This window comes from Carcharodon carcharias, chromosome X (assembly GCF_017639515.1).
Source record: "Carcharodon carcharias isolate sCarCar2 chromosome X, sCarCar2.pri, whole genome shotgun sequence".
Lineage (NCBI taxonomy): Eukaryota > Metazoa > Chordata > Chondrichthyes > Lamniformes > Lamnidae > Carcharodon > Carcharodon carcharias.
The window spans coordinates 12,677,979-12,696,908 of NC_054507.1; the positions used below are offsets into that span (position 1 = coordinate 12,677,979).

Here is an 18,930-nt window from a genome sequence, read left to right on the forward strand (position 1 = left end):
GGGAGGAGGAGCATCAGGCCGACACCCCTGGGGCCTCCATTCAGGACTCTCCGAGGGTGTCCATGCGTTTCGAGTCCCCCTCTGCCTGTAACCCCATCAGCTTCAGCCTCTGGGACCGCTGAGGGTGCAGCTGCCCCCGAACAGGAGACCCAAAGAAAGCAGGGGCCCTCTAGGCCTCAGGCCTGCAGAGGCGGCCCTCCGAGGTCATAGGGGACAAGAGGGCACGGTGGTCATCCCCCTTTCCCTCCACCACCCTTCTGAGTCTATAGAAACACCCTTTCCCTTGTCAGGACAGATTATTCGGGCTCCCCTTCAGTTGTCCAGTTGAACTGAGCTACAGCTCTACCCACCCGATGGCCTTCCCCCCAATCAGCTTCTCCTGAGCTGGACATCGAGGGAGTGGACTCAGTACCTCAGCAGCAGAATGGCGTGTGTTTCCTTTCGAGCTGTCTCCAACACTTTCTACCCTCCACCTGTAACCCCCACCCTCCCCCCCACAATCACCAATGACCCCTCTGGTGTAACCTTTACCCTCCCAACCATCACCCTTGAACACCCCCCCCCCCCCCACCTCCCCCATAACCCTGCAGCCTATCACTGTCATCATTCACATGCCCTCCCTCCCTGACGAGCCCGCTCCTGACACGGTCCCCCTGCCCACCCCTAGGATCCAGGTCCACCTCCAGGACCCTTCCAACGACCCAAACTGGCCCTTCACCTGCCACCCACAGACCCTCATCCTCCACCCTACCACCTCCAACTGCCTCCTTTTACTGTTACTGCCCCTCCTGACACCAATACCCTCGGTTTGCACCCTAAGGTTCTGGGATTCAGGCCACCAACCCCTCCCTCTGAATCCTCCACCCCCCTCACCCCACCCCTCATGCCCCTGCTCTCCCACAGCCCTTGCACCGCTCCCCGGTCCCTTCCACCAACCCCCCCCACCCAACCAGCAACCCACCGCGAGGCTGCATACTTACCCTGCCCACCGGCCCCACAACTCTCTGGCACCCCCATCCGCCCTCTCCTCCCCTCCCCTCCCAGTGCTCAATCAACCCCCCCAAACCCCAAACACCACCGCCGCCCCAATGGGCGTGCACCTCCCTCCTGCTCCAGCCTCCCATCCCGGTAAGTCTCAACATGTACACGCTACACGGGTTCCAGCCGTGTTTTGGACCTGCCTAAACTCCCGCTGATGGGTCGGATAGTGAGGTGAGTGGGGCGAGGAGGGGGGAAGGTGGGTGGGGGGGCATGGGGAACAATTCCGGTCGGCTGGAAATTTGAATCCCGCTAATGACATGCTAAACGGGTTCCCGGCGGGAATAGCGACCCACCATTCCCCCATGACGGTCAGGACTGGAAACTCCTGGCAACAATCCCCTGCCGTCGGGAAACCAGGTCTTTTCCCCCACTCGCGCCACATTTTCCACCCCCTCCCACCGCTGGCAGGAAGGAAAGATCCCAACCGGTGTCGGGGCTGGAAAATCCTGCCCTCAGACTCACACCCCACCCCCCCCGATACAGCATTGCAAGTTCCTTCAGAGGAGCCCCCAAGCAAGGTATTGTTTGGGACCACAACTCTCAGCAGAAGCTTAGCGGGTCGTATCTGCATTTTGCAAGTCGCATTGCAGGCAGCATCATTAGAACTACAGCCTACGCAATATCGATGAGGCTTCCTGTTGCTGCCATTTCATTTAAGGTCTGGTTAGGAAGTGGGGAAGGAGCTTAAGGCTGTAATGTGTGCTGCCTGCTTGCTTCAGGAGGTCCTCCTGGGTTACCTATGCGTCTGGGATGACCACACATCCAAGTGTCTCCTGCCTTCGTACACTCAAGCTGGGGGAGCAGCTGGTGACGCGCGGTCACACCCAGGAGGCTCACTGTGTCCGTAAGCAGGTCAGGTGAGGGAAGGAAGTGGGTGACCATCCATCGGGGTTGGAAGAGAAGACGGGAGCCCTTGGGTTTGAGCCCCGCTCCCAAGACGAGAGCGCGTAATCTCGGCTGACACTTGCAGCGTGGTACTGAGGGAGCTTAGCACTGTCGGAGGTGCCGGACGAGACGTTGAACAGTCCTGTGAGAGAGGATGTAAAAGATCCCATGGTGCAATTCATAGGGTGAGCAAATTCAGTGTCCCAGCCAATATTTATTGCTCAACCAGCATCACAACCTCAGCATGGCCTGGAGATCTTTACGGCCAATGAAGTACTTTTGAAGTTCAGTCACTTTGTAATGTAGAATCACGGCAGCCAATGTGTGCACAGCAAGATCCCACAAACAACGTGAAAACGACCAGATATTCCGTTTTTGTAATGTCAATTTGCCAGGGCACTGGGGACATCTCAGAACTCCCCTGCTCTTCTTCGAAATAATGCCAAGGGATCTTTTACGCCCACTCAAACGGGCCTCAGTTTAATGCCTCATCCAAAACGACAGCACCTCTGGCAGTGCAGCACAGCCTCAGCACTGTTCTAGAGCATCAGCCTAGTGGGCAGGCATCCGGGGTGGATCTTGAATTTAGAATCTTCTAACTTAGAGGCAAGAGTGCTACCAAATGAGCTATCGACACATTGAGCAATAGAACGGTGGTCCTACAAAGCACGTTTTCTGCACCCACCCACCGTGATCTTCCAGTCCCGCTGGAAGTCAACAGACTTGTGGCTGGGGCGCCATACCAGGGTCAGAAAATCCCAGCCAAGGAGCCAGCTTAAAGAGTAGAATTACTCCCAACGCCATAAGTGTGGGAATGGTAAGATGCCAGAGGTAAGCGCATGACTGGAGAGATAGAGGTAGAAAGCCATCTTGGGTATTGGCACAAAATTGGGTGATATCGGATCTGGTGCCTGTTATACGCAGCACCTAATATTGGGTTCCATTGACTGCAACACAGGTCAAAAGAAGGAGGGATCAAAACAAATAGTTTTGCTGGACAGACAGGTTTAAGTTTTATGTACATAAATGGACATAGTATTCTGCATAAAATTGATGAGCTATGGGCAAAATATTCAGGAAGAATAGAGCAGGAAAATAGGGAAGAGGATGGGTGGCATTGTTAATGAAAGATTCCATCATGTGACTAGAACGCGGAGATGGTAAAAGATGAGCCTATTTTGTTTGAGTGAAGGAAGCAGAAGGGATCATTATTATAGACAAGCAAACAATGGCGCTAAGACTAAAGAAGGGGCATGTAGACAAATGGGCAGAAATAACAGAACCATAACGATCTTCGACTTTAATTACAAAAAGATAGACTAGAATAAAAGTCATGTAAGTGACTAAGAAGGGAAAATCAGCCTAGTTTTAGACCAGCAAGTGGGCAGATGAAAATGGAAGTCTGCTCGAGGAGGATGAAGGAATGGCAGAGATACTGAATAAGGACTTTCCCCTTGTTTTGCCAGAAAAGTGTGAGAGTGGGAATAAAATGGGAAGGCAGTGGCACAGTGGTAATGTCACTAGACTAGTCATCCAGAGGCCCAGGTTAATGTTCGAGGGACATGGGTTTAAATTCCAACACCAGAGCTGACGGAATTTAAATTCAATTAATAAATCTGTAATTAAAAGCTAGCCTCAGTAATGGGGACCATGAAAAACATTGTCAATTGTTGTAAAAACCCATCTGGGTCACTAATGCCCTTTAGGGAAGGAAATCTGCTGTCCTTACCTGGTCTGGCCTACATGTGACTCCAGACCCACAGCAGTGTTGTTGACTCTTAACTGCCCTCTGGAATGGCCTAGCAAGCCACTCAGTTGTATCAAACCACTACAGAAAAGTCAATAAGGAATGAAACCGGGTGGAGTGACATCAACTGAGGCACCGGAAACGACAACAGCCACACACACAGCCCTGTCAGCCTGGCAAAGTCCTAATCACTACCATCTGGAGGCTTGTGCCAAAATTGGGAGAGCTGTCTCACAGACTAGTCAAGCAACAGCCTGACATAGTCATGCTCACCAAATCATACCTTACAGATAATGTCACAGACACCACCATCACCATCCCTGGGTATGTCCTGTCCCACCAGCAGGACAGACCCAGCAGAGGTGACGGCACAGTGGTATACAGTCAGGAGGGAGTTGCCCTGGGAGTTCCCAACATCAACTCTGGACCCCATGAAGTCTCATGGCATCAGGTCAAACATGGGCAAGGAAACCTCCTGCTGATTACCACGTACCACCCCCCCTCTGCTGATGAATCAGTGCTGCTCCATGTTGAACACCACTTGGAGGAAGCACTGAGGGTGGCAAGGTCCCAGAATGTACTCTGGGTGGGGGACTTCAATGTCCATCATCAAGAGTGGCTCGGTAGCACCACTACTGACCGAGCTGGCCTAGTCCTAAAGGACATAGCTGCTAGACTGGGTCTGCAGCAGGTGGTGAGGGAACCAACAAGAGGGAAAAACATACTTGACCTCATCCTCACCAACCTGCCTGCTGCAGATGCATCTGTCCATGACAGTATCGGTAGGAGTGACCACCACACAGTCGTTGTGGAGACGAAGTCCTATCTTCACATTGAGGATACCCTCCCCCGTGTTGTGTGACACTACCACCGTGCTAAATGAGATAGATTTCGAACAGATCTAGCAACTCGAGACTGGGCATCCATGAGGTGCTGTGGGCCATCAGCAGCAGCAGAATTGTATTCAAACACAATCTGTAACCTCATGGCCCGGTATATCCCCCACTCTACCATTACCATCAAGCCAGGGGATCAACCCTGGTCCAATGAAGAGTGCAGGAGGGCATGTCAGGAGCAGCACCAGGTATACCTAAAAATGAGGTGTCAACCTGGTGAAGCTACAACAACGGACTGCTTGGTGCCAAACAGCATAAGCAGCAAGTGATAGACAGAGCTAAGCAATTCCACAACCAACAGATCAGATCTAAGCTCTGCAGTCCTGCCACATCCAGTCGTGAATGGCGGTAGACAATTAAACAACTCACTGGAGGAGGAGGCTCCACAAATATCCCCATCCTCAATGATGGAGGAACCCAGCACATCAGTGCAAAAGATAAGGCTGAAGCATTTGCCATAATCTTCAGCCAGAAGTGCCGAGTGGATGATCCATCTCATCCTCCTCTGGAGGTCCCCAGCATCACAGGTGCCAGTCTTCAGCCAATTCGACTCACTCCACGTGATATCAAGAAATAGCTCACCTCCTGACTCCCCAAAGCCTGTCCACCATCTGTAAGGTACAAGTCAGGAGTGTGATGGAATACTCCCCACTTGCCTGGATGAGTGCAGCTCCAACAACACTCAAGAAGCTTGACATCATCCAGGACAAAGCGGCCTGCTTGACTGGCACCACATCCACAAACATTCACCCCCTCCACCACCAACACACAGTAGCAGCAGTGTGTGTACCATCTACAAGATGCACTGCAGGAACTCACCAAGGCTCCTTCAGCAGCACCATCCAAACCCACAACCTCTATCATCTAGAAGGACAAGGGCAGCAGACACATGGGAACACCACCACCTGGAAGTTCCCCTCCAAGTCACTCACCTGACTTGGAAATAAATTACCGTTCCTTCACTGTCACTGGGTCAAAATCCTGGAACTCCCTCCCTAACAGCACTGTGGGTGTACCTACACCACATGGACTGCAGCGGTTCAAGAAGGCAGCTCACCACCACCTTCTCAAGGGGCAATTAGGGATGGGAAATAAATGCTGGCCCAGCCAGAATCACCCACACCCCTGGGAGAATAAATAAAAGACAAAGAGAGGGAGGTGGAACAATTACTACAATAACAAAGGATCAAGGAATGGTGCTCAAATGTTGTTGAACACAACGTGTGAAAGATGTTCATCGTAGAATGCTGAAGGAAGTCATGGATGGAACTAGCAGAGGCTCTGGCCACAATCTTTCAAACATCCTTGAATACAGACATTGTGCCAGGTGACTGGAGGATTATCAATGGAAAATCTCTATTCAAAAATGGAGCAAGGGATAAACCAAGTAATTGTGCCTGCCATTGATAGTGGTTAAGACTCAGGAGACTGTATTATAAATGGGATAAGGTTAGTACTGGCTTAGAAAGACATGGGTTAATTGAGAACTGGTAGCATGTCACCTGCCAAATATAATAGTTACTCAAGGAAATACTAGACTGCGTTGATACAGGAAAGGCAGTGGATGTTGTGTATATGGGTTTTCAAAAGGTATTTGAAAAGGTGCCACATGTGAGGCTTATTGCTAAATGTAAGGTTAATAGTGCTTAAAGAAATGCAAGAGCACGGATTGGAATTTGGGATTGAAGGATAGAAAACAGGGAGCAGTTGTTCATAGATATTTTTCAAATTGGCAGGGTGTTATAAGCAGTGGTGTCCTTCCGGGATCAGTTTAGATAATTTAGACTCAGGTATAGGGGGAAAAATATCAAAATTTGCAGATGGCACAAAAGTAGCGAGTGTGGTAAACTCTAAAGAGGACAGCACGTGAATACATTCCTCCAATTCTGGCCACTTGAGTATTCCTAATTCTCATCGCTTCACCATTGGCAACTGTGCCTTTAGCCGCCTGGACCCTAAGCTCTGGAATTCCCTCTCAAATCTTGGGCTGAATTATTCTCTCGCTGAGCAGGCGCGTGCCCAACCCGGACAAGTGTTAAATAGTGCGTGATGATGTCAGGCGAGCGTCCTGACATCATCACGCACTCTCGCGATATTTCACTCAGCGGGCGTGCGTGAGAGGCAGCCATGCGCCCGCCGACAATTAAGCGGCCTATTAAGGCCCTTAATCAATTAAGTAACTCAAATTTTTCGCTGCCCGTCCAGCCGTTCGATTGGCGGGCAGGCGAATAGGCCAAAAGTGGCCTTTGCGTTTTGGGCGAGATCTCACCCAGGGGCAGGATGAGGTTTGGACCAGTGATTAAAAACAAAACGCTTTTAAAACTCATTTTTAACATGTCCCTGCTCATGTGACAGAGTCTTTAATTCTTCAATTTTATTGTTATAAATCTTCCGCTCCCTGAGGCACTTCTGTGTGTAAAATGACGCATCATTCCGATCGTTCGGCAGGCAGGCACCGGAGTCAACTGCAGGCTCGCCGAACTGTCAAAGGCCTAGTAAGGCCATTTACAAACCAGTTAACCCAATTGAGAATGCTGCCTGTCTAACCTTAAGGTTGGCCAGGGGGGCATAGAGCCCAGGCGGCCTGTCCATTTTCCACAAAACCTCATCCACGGGCGGGAGGAGGTTTCCTGAAGGGTTTATTAAATGAATAAATATTTTTCAAACACTTGCTTAACACATCCCAGTTGTCACACGAGGGGACACGTGTAAATGACTGTTAACTTTTTTTATTTCGAAGTTTCAATTGGAACTTAATCTCCCAGAGGCAGCTCTGTGCCTCAGGGAGATTTCCACGCATGTGCGAAAGAGCGCAGGCCCTGAGTCTCCCTCCTCCCCCCACCCGCACGGGTCGCACTGAGTGCTACTGGGCGCGCGTCACGCTGAGCGGGCCTTAATTGGCCCACCCACATAAAATGGCAGCCTCCCACACCCGCTCCCAACCAACGGGGAGAAAATTCTCCCACAAGTTACTGCTGAGGGGGGCATAGGCCACAAAGTGGATTGGGCAGCTAGCAGTCAGATGCTGGGAAGTCTGAACTGAACCACTTTGAAAGGAAGAATGAAGAGAGGAGGTAGACACGAAACAGTAAAACTTTAAAAGGAGTGAAGGAGCGGTAAGATTCAGGAGTTCAGATACACAAATCTTTACTAGTATGAGTATACATTGAGAAAGCTGTAAAAGAGCGTGCGGAATCCCAGGCTTTATAAATAGAAACATGGGCGGGGTCACGACAGGGCCAGAAAATCCCAGCCATAGAGCTTAAAAGCAGCAGGTTAGGCTAAATTTAGACTGATCACTGTTTAGGCCTCGGTTAGAATATTGTGTTCAGTTCATTTAGGGGGGATGTCAAGGCCATGGAGAGGGGGCAGAATGGGATCACAAAGACGATACCAGGGATGAGAGGCTTTGGGTACAAGAAGAGGCCGGAGACTGGAGAAAATTGGGCCCTCTTCATTAGAGGGCGCAAGGTAAGAGATCTGATGAAAATGCTCAAAATTACACAGGTTTACGATCATCACCGAAACAATGATGAAAGTGGTGAGGCAAATTCTTTTCCTTAGAAGGTTGTTAGGCCATGGAATACCCGGTCGGAAACACTGGTGGAAGCAGAATCCATAATCGCTCTTAAAAAGGAATATCTGGAAAAGAAAATATTGCTAGAGTAGTGGAAAAGCTAGGGGTGGGGAGTGGGACTCACTAGAGAGCTCTTTTCAGAGAGAACCAGCATAGGGACAATGGGCCGAAAGTCCTGTTTTGGTGTCGCATAATCATATTGGCATTAATTTCCCCTGGGGGAACCTTTCAATTAATGTCAGGGTTATCCCACCATGTTTTCCTTGGATTTTAGGCTGACGGACAAGGTCAGCAGATAGATGGAACACAGCCACCTGGAAGTCCCCCTCCAAGTCACTCATCATCCTGACTTGGAAATATATCGGCCGTTCCTTCACTGTCACTGGGTCAAAATCCTGGAACTCCCTCCCTAACAGCACTGTGGGTGTATCTACACCACATGGACTGCAGCGGTTCAAGAAGGCAGCTCACCACCTCCTTCTCAAGGGGTAATTAGGGATGGGCAAGAAATGCTGGCACAGCCAGCGATACCTACATCCCATGAATGAATTTTAAAAAGTTACGACACCCAATTGGGAGAGCTCCCCTTTGGTGACCACTGAACCCTTTCAATTCTACATATTGGAATGGTGCAGCTTAACTCCCTGGTCTGTGTTCACTCCGCTGCGGTGGAGGGGGGGGTGGGGCCAGTGGGTTGACACCATTGATCTCAGGGTTTCCTGGGCTAAGCAGCAGGGGGCAGAGTTTGGGGAGGGAGCATCTCGAGACCTGCATAAATGGACCTGCCGGCAAGAGTCAACTGCCTTCAGAAATGGCTTCATTCCTTTGCAGTGTGAACAGCCATGCTGGGATGCTCAGGCAAATCACTCCACCCCCTTTCGGAGATGTTCCGTCTTGTAAAATCTCTACGTCGAACAAATCTTAAAGAGTCATCCCAACAGAAGTGCTCCAATCGCTCTAACTGTGAAAAGAGCCATCAGCACCATGGTGTGACCCCCAGCAGGGACAAGGTCAATATTGTTCAAGAGTTTTTAAAATAGAGGGAACAATGGTGCTATTGTGTGACCTTCAAAGCCTCCGAGGATCTGCACAACTTGTGGTGTTTATTGGGAAGTTCACAGCCACTTGTTGCCGTATCAAAGAGAAAAGGATTGGATTGCCAGCACTGCCTTGGAGTCTCCTTGCTTTCATTTCATAGAGCTGGAGTCAAAACCAAAATCTGCCTCATTGGATAGAAAGATACGTATCCATAGCACCGGAGGCATTCACTTCACTTCACTGTTTGACCACCAGTATGAAAGGTTGGTTATTTTTAAAAAGCATTTACCCAAATCCCCATCTCCACCCACAGTTCAACCCCTCATGACACACCGCCAATTCTCTTCCTTTTTCTTTTCAGTGTTGTGACTCATTCTAATCTGAGTACTGTTTATCAGTTCAAAAACAAATACCTGGAAAAACTCAGCAGGTCTGGCAGCATCGGCGGAGAAGAGCAAAGTTGATGTTTCGAGTCCTCATGACCCTTCAACAGAACAGGATAGAGGGCCAGTGATAGGTGGAGATGGCCAAAACATGTGCTAATTAGATGTGCACCATTAGCACATTTCTTAGATAATATCACCACCGTCAACACCTCTTTGTCCTTTTGTCTATGACATCTTTTGGCCATCTCCACCTATCACTGACCCTCTACCTAGCTCTTCTTGTCCCACCCCCCTTAAACCAGCTTATATTTCTCCTCTTTTCTATTTTTGCTTAGTTCTGATGAAGAGTCATTCAGACTCAAAACGTTAACTGTGTTCCTCTCCGCAGATGCTGTCAGACCTGCTGAGTTTTTCCAGCTATTTTTATATTTGTTTTGGATTTCCAGCATCCGCAGTTTTTTGCTTTTATACCAAAAGCCAACCTCATTGCAGTATTTATATTAAGAAATACAGGCTTGCCTTTCACAGGACATCCCAAAATGCTTTGCAGCCAATGAAGTGCTTTTGAAGTGTAGTCAGTGTTGGAATGTCAGAAATGTGGCAGCTAATTTGCACATAGCAAGATCCCACAAACAGCAATGACTGGTTAATCTGTTTTTTGTGATGTTGATTGAGGGATAAATAGTGGTTAGGACATTGGGAAAAATCCCCTGCTCTTCTTCAAAATAGTGCCATGGGATCTTTAATGTCCACCTGAAGGGGCAGGTTTAATACCCCATCCAAAAGACAGCACCTCCGACAGTGCAACACTTCCCCAAGACTGCACTGAGTTGTTACACGCAACTCCTGGAGTAGGACTTGAACTGAGTCAGAGGTAAGAGTGATACCTGCTGGGCCCTAGCGAACACACACAAAGTGCTCCACAAGTGGGTGGACGTCTCCAATTGCTTTAGCAAGCGGAAGAGCAGGAATTAAGGGCAGTAGGAACAGACAGACAACCAGGAATGATAGTTTAATCTCCTGAACACTGCTATTGGAACCCAGGACAAAATAATGGTCCTTTGCTTCGAACACTTTCACTCATTCTTGCCTTTGCTACCTCTGCACCTATTCCAATGCATGCCTGGCTGGTCTCCCACATTCTACTCTCCATAAACCGGTGCTCATCCAAACATCTGCTGCCCGTGTCTAAACTCACGCCAAGTCCTGTTCAACTATCATCCCTGTGCTCACTGACCTACATTGACTCCCAGTTAAACAACACCAAATCCTTCCATGGCCTCGCCCCTCCCTATCTCTGTAATCTTCTCCAGCCTCACAACCCTCTGAAATATCTGCGCCCCTCTAATTCCGGCCTCTTGAGCATCCCCGATTCTAATCGCTCCACCATTGGCGGCCGTGCCTTCAGCTGCCTGGGCCCCAAGCTCTGGAATTCCCTCTCTATCCCTCTCCACCTCTCTACCTCACTCTCCTCCTTTAAAGTATTTATTAAAACCTACCATTTTGACCAAGCTTTTGGTCATCCGATCAAATAGCCCTTTATGTGGCTTGGGGTCATACTTCAAATTCTAATGCTCCTGTGAACCTTAGAAAACTACAGCACAGAAAAACAGGCCATTCGGCCCTTCTAGTCTGTGCCGAAATATTATTCCGCTAATCCCATTGACCTGCATCCATAGAACCATAGAACACTATAGCACAGAAAAACAGGCCATTCAGCCCCTCTAGTCTGTGCCGAAATATTATTCCACTAGTCCCATTGACCTGCATCCATAGAACCATAGGACACTATAGCACAGAAAAACAGGCCATTCAGCCCCTCTAGTCTGTGCCGAAATATTATTCTGCTAGTCCCATTGACCTGCATCCATAGAACCACAGAACACTATAGCACAGAAAAACAGGCCATTCGGCCCTTCTAGTCTGTGCCGAAATATTATTCCACTAGTCCCATTGACCTGCATCCATAGAACCATAGAACACTACAGCATAGAAGGGCATTGGGACATTTTATTTCATGAAAGGAGCTATATAAATATAAGCTGTTGTTGTCTAAGAAATCACTAACCAACGAGCTTATAAAATATGAAGAAACTTATTGCATATTACAGACATCTTATGAAGAAAGCTTCCGCAGCAGCTTGCTAGCTGAAAAACAGGCCAGGCCTGTTGCCTATGCTGAAGACAGGTCTCTAGCACAGACAATCGCAATAAGGTTGGACCTGATGACCTGGACATAAACCAACTGCCTGAGCAAAGGTTAAAAAAAAAGCCTGTTACGAGCAAACAAAAATCGCTTCGGATCGGTAGAAATTTTCCAAAGGGATCCATGCTGGTCGCAGCCTTTGTCAAGCGGAACACTGGAGGCGAACTTTCTAACGCCTCAGTTAAGAAGCGGGAGAGGCTGCCACCCTCGGCCATCAGCTACAGAGACCACACTCGCCCTGCGACTCCCCTCTGTTTGTCCTCCAGAGTCAGTAAACCACTCTCACCTGTCACGGGTCGTATGGTTTTACTGTCTATTTAGTTTATGCATAATATTTAAACTGTTGCTTCTTCACAAACTACTTCAAAATTGCTTATGAGCTTGAGCCCCTTTTTTGGGGAATTTGACCCCCATTTTTTGGGTAATCTGAACTCAAATCTTACAGTTGTCATTTAGTGGCTGTAAGGATGGGAGAGAAAATTTTGTTCGACTACTCGGGGATGGTTGGAGGTGAGGGTCCTGTGATGAAATCGTGAGGGATACGTCCAACCAGAATTGGCAACCCTGGCATTGCAACAGCCCAAAATTCAGACCTTTCTTCCCCCGTGAGCTGACTGGCATCACACAGCAGGCAAAGAGGATGTTCCTTTATATGCAAGATGCTACAGGAACTATCTAACCATCGGCGGGAAGATAGGCACCTCTAGCCAAATTGAAGTCAATGGAAATCAGGGGGAAAAATCTCCACTGGGGTCAGGCCTAGCACAAAGGAAGATGGTTGTGGTTGTTGGAGGTCAGTCATCTCAGCTCCAGGACATCACTGCAGGAGTTCCTCAGGGTAGTGTCCTCGGCCCAACCATCTTCAGCTGCTTCATCAGTGACCTTCCTTCCATCATAAGGTCAGAAGTGGGGATGTTCGCTGATGATTGCACAATTCTCAGATACTGACGCAGTCTGTGCCCAAATGCAGCAAGATCTGCACAACATTCAGGCTTGGGCTGATAAGTGGTAAGTAACATTCACAGCACACAAGTGCCAGGAAATAGCCACCTCCAACAAGAGAGAATCTAACCATCGCCCCTTGACATTCAATGCCATTACCATCACTGAATTCCCCACTATCAACATCCTGGGAGTTACCATTGACCAGAAACTGAACTGGACTAGCCATATAAATACTGTGTCTACAAAAGCAGGTCAGAGACTAGGAATTCTGTGGCGAGTAACTCACCTCCTGACTCCCCAAAGCCTGTCCACCATCTGCAAGGCACAAGTCAGGAGTGTGATGGAATACACTCCACTTGCCTGGATGAGTGCAGCTCCCACAACACTCAAGAAGCTCAACACCATACAGGACAAAGCAACCCACTTGATTGGCACCCCATCTGCCACCTTCAACATCTACTCCCTCCACCACCAATGCACAGTAGCAGCAGTGTGTACCATCTGCAAGATGCACCACAGCAACCCGCCAAGGCTCCTTCGACAGCACCTTCCAAACTTGCGACCTCTACCATGTAGGAGGACAAGGGCAGCAGATAGATGGGAACACCACCACCTGCAAGTTCCCTTCCAAGTCATTCACCATCCTGACTTGGAAATATATCGCCGTTCCTTCACTGTCGCTGGTTTAAAATCCTGGAACTCCCTCCCTAACAGCACTGTGTACCTACACCACATGGACTGCAGCGGTTCAAGAAGGCAGCTCACCCCCACCTTCTCAAGGAGCAATTAGGGATGGGCAATAAATGCTGGCCTAGCCAGCGATGCTCATATTCAATGAATGTAGAAAAACAATGTTGGTTCCAGCAAAAAACTCATTTTGCCGTTCTTTGCCAAACCATTCATGGCTGTGGCACCAGAACAACTGCCACCTGTGGTAAACCTTCCTGCCACTGAACTGACAATCCCCAGTCCCACAGAAACAGCACTGATTAGGATAACTCATGATGAAAGGGAGCAGCACTGGGCTGGAGGCAGGATAGATATTAGAAGGAATTGCACTGATAAAACATCTTTCACAAACTCAGGACATTCCACAGCATTGAGCAGCTGATGAATTACTTGTGTAGGGTCATCACTGTTCCAATATAGGAACATTGCAGCCAATTTGCGCATAGCAAGCTCCCGGAAACACCAATGTGAAAATGACTAGATAATGTATCATGTTGGTTGCGGGATATACATCGGCCAGGACACTGGGGAGAACTCACCTGCAGCAGCTGATGCCAGGCAGCACCACACCTAGGATTTGCCTACTGTTGCCAGCTATACCCCCTCAGGAATGGAAGGCACACTGAGTCAGACCAATGCCATTCTCGCACGCCTCTGGCTGGGCAGCTCACGGTAACATCGGTAGTACCTGGCAACGGCAAACCTGCCCACCTCCTTACAAACAACCCATCTGAAGGTGGTCTCAGGTAGGTGCTTAAAAGCCGGGAGTTGTCCGACATGAACGCCGGATAAATTATACAATGTGTTCAAAGTCCCAGGATCTGAGCAAGTAAATAATTAAAGAAAATTACTGGGAGAGGAAGATGGAAATAACACAGCGCAGACAAAATTATTCCTGAACTGGAAATGCACTTTCCACTGGCCAGAAGTTAATATCACATTAACTTTATAACTTAAAACTAAAGTCATTGCTATTAAGTCCCAATACACCATCTGTATCCTGGGCATGAGGGCAAGCAGCCAGTCAGCTCATGTTCGACTCAGACCACCCTGCAGCCAACAGCAGAGAATATGTAAAAAAGAGGAAAGACTTGCATTTATATAGCACCTTTCAAGACCTTGGGATGTTTCAAAGTGCTTTACAGCCAATGAAGTACTTTTGAAATGTGGGAACTGTTGGAATTCAGGAAACACAGCAACCACTTTGTGCACAGCAAGCTCCCACAGACTGGCATGAGATAACGATCAGATCATCTATGATTTAGTGAATATTGGCTGGGAGATAAATTTTGAACTTGACACCAGGACAGATTCCCTTGCTCTTTTATACCTACTGGAGAGCATTAGGGTTGCCAACTGTGATTAAATGTATTCATGGAGGTTCCATCACATGACTTGCCCCACTAGTCGGCCAACACATCCATCCTTGTGACTCACTGCCTTCATACGCCAATTGGAAAGCAAAAAAGACTCATTACCCAATTGGATGATGCTGGACAGTCAGCCAAACAGCCTTTTTTTCCCCCATTTTCAATATTTTTATATCTGATAAAGAGAAATGTTCGAAGAAAATTTTAAAATGTCCCAAAGATTTTCTTCAGAGTGTCCTGGAGATTGATCTTCAATTCCTGGAGGCTCCAAGTCAATCCTGGAGGGTTGGCAACCCTAAAGGTAGGCAAGCGGTGGGGTTTATACAAAGGCTGATTAGCAATTGGAGTTGCTTGCCACCTTTGCACAGAGAAGCAGGTGCCAGGAAGATTGGCTGAGAGCAGGATAGTGCACTCGCTTCAGAAACAGCAGGACGCTGTGCTTGGGGAGACGACAGGGTTGGCATCCTGGAGCACTGGCATCAAATGGACTCAAGGGCTTCCCTCATCCATGACCTTCAGCGCTGCTCCACATTGCTACAGAATGCCTGGCTAAGAAATCGGGCCTCACTGCGTGCAAGGAGCCCGTGTACAACAACTACAACTTGCATTTATATAGCCCCTTTAATATAGCAAAAATGTCCCCACGAGTGTCATCAAACAATATTGGATATTGAGCCACAGAAGGAGATATTAGGCCAGGTGACCAAACGCTTGGTCCAAGAGGTCGGTTTTAAGGAGGGTCTTAAAGGAGGAGAGTGAGGTAGAGAGGTGGAGAGGGATAGGGAGGGAATTCCAGAGCTTGGGACCCAGGCAGCTGAAGGCACGGCCGCCAATGGTGGAGCAATGGAAATCGGGAATGCACAAGAGGCCAGAGTTGGAGGAGTGTAGACATCTCGCGGAGTTGGAGGGCTGGAGGAGGATACAGAGATAGGGAGGCGTGAGACCAGGGAAGTATTTGGTCACAAAGACATGAACTTTAAAATCAGAGCATTGCCCGTTTGGAAATCAAGGTAGATCAGCATCACCACATCGACACTGGACCACCTACTTCTGAATTTCAGTTGAGGTTTATAAGCACCTGTTGGTACAAAAGGTATCAGAACTGTAGTGTAGACAAGTCAAACAGCCACATAGCACATAAAAGGAGCAGATGGAGAGCTTTCAACCCGCAGTGGTTATAGCCAACAACACAGCTGGAGTTCCTGTGCTTAACTTCTCTAAAATTTGAAAATTATAAGACAGAAAACAACCCAGTGAAACTCGTGTGGCAAAGAGACACAGATGGGGGAAAAAATCACATGGGGACAGCTGAATACATTGTTGAACTGCAAATGCTCTATTTATTAACTGATGCAGTGAACTGAAGTAGTTGCATAGGTATATTTGCATGCAAGTTTGTGTGTGCACTTTCCCTTTTTCTCCTTCCCTCCTGTAAATCCTAACTCTTTGCTGGGGTATGATAGTCACATGGGCATAGTCCTCACCAACCATCCCTCAGTGTCCAACCTGACAACTGCAGGTGCCAGTAAAAATAAAGAGGGTACTTACATCAATATCATGCCTTTCACAACCCCAGGACAACCTAAGTCCCTTTGCAGCCAATGAAGCACTTTTATAAGGGCTGTCACTGTTATAATGTCGGAAATGCAGCAAATAATTTGCATACAGCAAGCTCTCACACCCAGCAGTGTGATAATGACCAGGTAATCTGATTTTGTGACGTTGATTGAGGGATAAATATTGGTCAGGACACCAGGGAGGACTCCCCTGCTCTTCTTTGAGATAGCATGATGGGATTTTGTACATCCGACTGAGAGGGTACACGGGTCCTCGGCTTAATGTTTCATCCAAAAGATAAAGCACCCTCAGTACTGCACTGCAGAGTCAGTTTAGATATTTATACTCAAGCACTGGAGTGGGACTTGAACCTAGAACCTTTTAACTCAGAGGCAAGAGTGCTACCCACTGAGAGTAAACTAGCCTACCAGTCTGGGCCCCATGATTCCTAATTCTTTCACCGTCAAGCCTCCACACTTCCAGCAGGTGGCATTCTGGAGCAGGAAGCCCCAGCTGATTTTGTTCCCACTCCGATCTCGGGAGGGATGTACCAACTGACCACAAGCCCACAGGTCAATGCTGGGGTCCTTACTGGCCTCTGTGGCTCATTACAATACCTTTGATGCACTAAGTCATCAGGCAGTCAACCCAATAGCATTTGAACAAAAACAGCCTGTATTTATATAGCACCTATAATGTCACAAAAACATTGGAAGGAGCTTCACAGTAGCAATTATCAGACAGAGTTTGACATTGAGCCTCATATGGAGATATTAGGACCAAAAGCTTAGTCAAAGAGGCAGGTTTTAAGGAATTTCCTATTTTAATGACGAGCGGGGATGTTATCCTGGCCCAATATTTATTCCTCAACAACATCCCAAAAACAAATTACCTAGCCATTATTACGACACTGTTTGTGGGATCTTGCTGTGCACAAATTGTCTGCTGCGTTTCCTACGTTCCTTTTGAATTGTTTCATAGGATGCGAGTGTCGCTGGCAAGGCCAGCATTTATTGCCCTTGAGAAGGTATTCGGACTTACAGAATCAAGGGGCTTTGATGATGTTAAGATACAGATCAGCTGCCATTCAATTAAATAGGGGAACAGGCTCAAGGACCAGAGTAGCCCCCTCCAGTTCCTATGTTTACAGGGTTTCCCCGGTTTCCTGTTGTAACTGTGGCACAATCCCTGAAGAAATGGCACAAACCACCGCTTAAGCTGTTTCCCCAGGAAGGTTCCATTGGTCTTCTCTTGAGTTACAGAGCAAGACTGCGGAGAAATAATTTGCCAATCGTCCCTATTTCCAGTTCACCATGGAAAACAAAAGTCCAAAAACTGCAGCTGGAATAAATACAAAATGTTCTGGATGGTTCTGTTGGTAAAGTGAACATGAAGCTGAGCTATACAGACCAGCATATTCCAGGTTGCACCCTCAGTGAGTTAACTGATCTTACTGAGTGGCGCCAGGGTTCATGCAAATTGGCTCGAGAAACCCTGTGCTTAGGACGGAAAAAAAAATCAGTCAGGTGTGCCTGCTCCTGATGACTATCCAGTAGTGTGTGTGTGTGTGTATGTGTGTGTGTCATTTGAGATGGCATCAAGCTCAACAGTGATGCCCTTGCAGTTGAATAGTCTGCCAACCCTCACTGTCCAGGTGCGCACGTAAACAAAAAATTCTGTTGGAAAGGGTTCAGCAATTGGGGAGATGATGGTGCAGTGGTAACCTCACTGTACTAGGAACCCAGAAGCCCAGGCTCTGGGGACATGGGTTCAAATCCCACCACGGCAGCTGGTGGAATTTAAATTTAATTAATAAATCTGGAATTGAAAGCGAGTCTCAGTAATGGTGACCATGACAACTATGATTGATTGTTGTAAAAACCCATCTGGTTCCCTTTAGGGAAGGAAATCTGTCGTCCTTACCTGATCCTACATGTGACTCCAGACCCACAGCAATGTGGTTGACTCTTAACTGCCCTCTGAAATGGCCTAGCAAGCCCCTCAGTTCAAGGGCAATTAGGGATGGGCAACAAATGCTGGCCTTGCCAGTGACACCCACATCCCATCAAAGACCCCCCAAAGCCTGTCCACCATCTACAAGGCACAAGTCAGGAGTGTGATGGAATACTCTCCACTTGCCTGGACGAGTGCAGCTCCCACAACACTCAAGAAGCTCGACACCATCCAGGACAAAGCAGCCCACTTGATCGGCACTCCATCCATAAACATTCACTCCCTCCACCATCGACACACAGTAGCAGCAGTGTGTGCCATCTACAAGATGCACTGCAGGAATTCACCAAGGCTCCTTCGACAACACCTGCCAAACCCATGACCTCTAACATTTAGAAGGACAAGGGCAGCAGACACATGGGAACACCACCACCTGGAAGTTCCTCTCCAAGTCACTCACCATCTTGACTTGGAAATATATCACTGTTCCTTCACTGTCGCTGGGTCAAAATCTTGGAACTCCCTCCCTAACAGCACTGTGGATGTGCCTACACCACATGGACTGCAGCGGTTCAAGAAGGCAGCGCACCACAACCTTCT

At 48.2% G+C, this 18,930-nt stretch overlaps 1 protein-coding gene across 1 annotated transcript in view; it reads left to right on the forward strand.

The window, feature by feature from the left end:
* Positions 1 to 7,926: 7,926 nt before the first annotated feature.
* LOC121273204 (transcription factor Sp5-like) overlaps positions 7,927 to 18,930 on the forward strand; it is a 31,468-nt gene continuing 20,464 nt past the window's right edge. The window contains exons 1-3 of the mRNA XM_041180196.1: positions 7,927 to 8,040; positions 11,682 to 11,785; positions 11,881 to 12,029. Of these exons, the coding sequence (XP_041036130.1) occupies positions 7,927 to 8,040; positions 11,682 to 11,785; positions 11,881 to 12,029 (367 nt within the window). The remainder of the gene's footprint in view (positions 8,041 to 11,681; positions 11,786 to 11,880; positions 12,030 to 18,930) is intronic.